This window comes from Alligator sinensis, unplaced genomic scaffold (genome assembly GCF_000455745.1).
Source record: "Alligator sinensis unplaced genomic scaffold, ASM45574v1 scaffold12_1, whole genome shotgun sequence".
NCBI lineage: Eukaryota > Metazoa > Chordata > Crocodylia > Alligatoridae > Alligator > Alligator sinensis.
The window spans coordinates 2,250,343-2,254,322 of NW_005841973.1; the positions used below are offsets into that span (position 1 = coordinate 2,250,343).

At 45.3% G+C, this 3,980-nt stretch overlaps 1 protein-coding gene across 1 annotated transcript in view; it reads right to left on the reverse strand.

Annotated features, from left to right (window-relative positions):
- ALMS1 (ALMS1, centrosome and basal body associated protein) overlaps positions 1–3,980 on the reverse strand; it is a 140,448-nt gene that overhangs the window by 19,273 nt on the left and 117,195 nt on the right. Inside the window, exon 15 of the mRNA XM_025200700.1 lies at positions 3,752–3,975. Coding sequence (XP_025056485.1) covers positions 3,752–3,975 — 224 coding nt within the window. The remainder of the gene's footprint in view (positions 1–3,751; positions 3,976–3,980) is intronic.

Sequence of the window (3,980 nt, forward strand, 5' to 3'; positions counted from 1 at the left end):
TCTTCCTAAGGCTGGGAGGAACTATCCCTATTAATAAAGTGCAGAAAACTTTCCTTTCAAGGAAGAGTTAATCTTGCAATGCAAAAGAAACCTGCATCTATAATGCTGGGTAGAGCTTAGGAGGCTCTATACTTTGATATATTAAACAAGAGGAAAGCCAACTGACTGGGGAGAAGAGCAACTAAAGGAAGGTAAGCGTAAATTTAAACGGGTAGGGTAAAGATCAGGAGGCTGCACACACAGGACAAGATACTGATAACCTCGCCCTCATTAAGCTCGATTACAGCCATCTTTTTTAAAATATATATGTGGTTCATATACACATTTTGTTGGCTTCTAAGGAAAGGTAAAATAGAGTCTCATAATATTCATGCCCATGTTACCAAGGTGAGTGGTAATAAGCAGCTTTCAAATAACAGGCCAAATACACTCAGGCTACTAAGTCTTATCTAGATCAAAGAGAGGGATTTTTATGGGTGATTTTTTTTATTGGATCAAATGCGTAGTAGAGAGAGGCTTTGACAAGCTTTCGAATGCAAAGCCTTCTGAGAAAAGAAGAAAGGCACAGCAATGATTAAAAACATTAAAAACTGGAGAAGAGAGAAATTCCCAGGGGCAGCAGACAAACAATTAACAGTAAAAGGCTGGCTTGATTAGTGGAAGATCAAGACCTTTCAAAAGAGACTGTTATTATCATCTGTAGCATGAAGTAGACTTTCAGGAATCGGACAGATTACAGTATAAAGCAAATTTCAGTGTTCGGTCCTTGGTTCTTAGTGTCCAGCCAGCTTGTGGGTTTCTGTTCCCGACGAGAGCTCCTTTTCACGGCGTTTTGTAAATTTCCCTTGAGCATGAGGATAGCAAAGTCCAAAAGGGAGAGGCTGTGCTGTGAAAAACGTGCTCCCACCAGTGCTTTTGTGGCTCTGTCCTTTGTATTTTTTCTGTGAGATTTCATTCTGGTGCATAGTTTCTATCTAGTTTCACCCATAGAGCAACCACGAGGGTACTGGGTGCACTGGATCAGATGCTCTGCATTGTGGGGAAAGGCATACGTAGGATCCATGGAAACTCCTACCTTTTTCCCCAGTGGGCTGGATGGGCAGGGCTCTGCCTGTCCAAGGGCTGGATCTCACCAGTGGTCCCAATCCGGCACTGGGGCTGGTGCAATGGGCAGCATCCAGCCATGCAGAGGGAGAGGGGGAGCAGCCCAGCTACAACCCAAACCTGGAGGGGAAAGGGGACATGGCTTGACCCACAGTGGGGCATGGCCTGGCCCCAACCCGGCCCTGTGGGAGGAGGGGGCATGGCCCAGTTCCACAGTGGAAAGAGGGCATGGCTTTGCCCCCATGGCCCAGCCCCCAAGCAGGCCTGAGAGAGGCATGGGGAGAAGAGGGCAGAGGAGGACATGGTCCAGCCCAGCACCAATCCAGATGTGTGTGTTGGGGGGGAAACAGGGACATACCCCAGCTGTGACCAGTAGTGCAGGGCTTAGGGTTTGGGAGTTTGACAGAGGGGAGGGTGACCATATTAATAGCCACCACTCTCCCACCACCAAATTCCCCACCCCATGGGGAGCCCTGCAGCCCAAATGTGATGGCTCCGTGGGCCGAAGGTTGAGTACACCTCTTTTAACCAGTTCAGCCGTGGTGCGGTAGGTGACCCCCGGGGGTGTGCGGTCACAGCGGTAGTTCTTTTTGTGTTGTAGCAGGTTAGCGTGGGGTATTTGAGTGGCTCTTTCAAAAATATATGGTCGATTTCTCTGCTGGAGTGTCCTTTTTGTATAAAGGCAGATTTCAGGTTGGTGACACGGGTGCCATGAGTACACTCCTCAAAGCAGGTGCTGTAGTATCTGAGGGCCTGACTGTAGATTACAGCTGTGCCTGCTTCTTTCCTCGGACTTGATGAAGAATGTTTGTCATTTGAAAACTTGTCTAAATCTAATCTCCCCCAATGCTGTTGCTCCAATAAAAGACACCACCCACAAAAAAATCCTTGCTTCTTGCATAAGTCCTGGACCATCACCGCTACTACATCACTCCAGCATTAATACAGAGACCTCCTTCTTAAGCTTCATCCTAAGGGCGAGGTGTGCAAGCCCCAACTGCCCTTCCAGTACTCTGTGTCACAGCTGGTAGTTATGCTCTTGCTATGGTACACCCTTTCAGTACGAATCTCACCACCCTTTGACATCATTGTCTGTCTACCTCTCACCACTTTTAAATGCCGCTAAATGGGTAGATGTGATATTTTTTATTAGACCAACTCAGTAGTTGGCAAAAAGTTCTTCGCAATCTCTCGGGCGCAATCACCCTTCTTCAGGCATAGAAAGTCTCTGCTGTTCTGAGACTCCAAGGAATGAAAGAAGCTAAAAGTGTGACGGGATATTAGTGAGAATGTAAATAGGTGGAAATTAGGAAAACAAAAGGTAGAGCAGGGAAGGGAGAGGGGGGAAAAAAAAATCCAAAAGGTGAGTAAGGGAGACTCTACAGAAGTAGATTTTCAAGGTAGAAAAAAGGCTGTCTGTGAAACAAGTAAATAGCTGGAAATTAGGAAGACAAAGGGTAGAAAAGGATGGGGAAGGAGGAAGGGGGGGAAGAAAAGTGTAAGAGGTCAGGGTCTGGCAGGTACCTGGTGAATCAGATGTCAGGCAGGTTGTAATGTGTCATAAATCCAATGTCTATATTAAGTCCATAGGCAGACAAGGTTCTTTGGGTAAATCTGATACCTTTTATTAGACTAATTCAAATAATTGGAAAAATTCTTCTTTGCAAGCTTTCAGGTTTAAATACCCTTCCTGTATTGAGTCCATGATTTTTTGTATCCAGTACATTTATGAAGTGCAGTTTGTAGGCTCATCTATGAAAGGTGTTTTGTAAGTTCACTTTTTCACAGACGGCATCTTTTCTACCTTGAAAATCTACAAATGTAGAGTCTCCCTTACCCATCTTTGGCTTCCCCCCCACCCCGGTCGTTTTTTCTCCCTCCCTTCCCTACCTTTTGTTTTCCTAATTTCCACCTATTTACATTCTCACTGACATCCTGTCACACTTTTAGCTTCTTTCATTACTTGGAGTCTCAGAACAGCAGAGACTTCCTATGCCTGAAGAAGGACGATTGCGCCCGAAAGCTTGCAAAGAACAGTTTTGCCAACTACTCACTTGATCTAATAAAAAATATTGCATCTACCCAAAGAACCTTGTCTGCCTATGTCCTTAGACCAACATGGCTACAACCAAAAACCCAGCTATATGGGTGTTTTTTTGCAGGTGTTCAGTATGATCACACCTGGCCTTGAATATGCACATAGGATTTGCTTTTATGAGTGTCCAGATCTCCTTCATTTTCCATGACACAGTAAAGTATTCTAAGTTGAAAATGTGTCACATGCAATTTTCATCTTTACTACACAGCACCCATGAAAATGCTGCAGGGGAGCAATTAAGAAGCGTAGGTTACAACTGTGGGAGCTACGTACCTTCCCAGCCCTGCAGGCAAGAGACTGAAAACCTGACACATGAGAGTTGATCTTGGCATGCATAGCCACAGGTGTCATAAATAGTTCAAAATAATCCAATCCTTTTATGACACAGCAAGCTTTATACTTGGTGACTGCCTACAGCAGCAAAGGGATGATGATGAAAATCAGGAGCAAAAGTTTGGAGAGAAGATGACAATCATGGAAATCATTTCCTCTTCTTCCCAAAAATGTACAGGAAAAGCAAGAAGCCCTGAAGTGGGGAGGCATTCTTACCTGCAGTGTCATTTTCACAAGTGACCGTGGGGGCTTGTTTTCAACATCTCTTACTGGGATTATTGGTTGAACTAGGCTGCTGCCTCGCTGCTCTTGCCAATTCTTCTCTCGGAGAGGCTCTCTCCAGGGTTTTGTGTTGGCCAGGGGTTCAAACCAGGATGGTCCAGGACCAGAAAAGGAACTGGATCTGTTCTCCTTCCTCGAGTCAGATTTTAAATCCTCAGCAGGA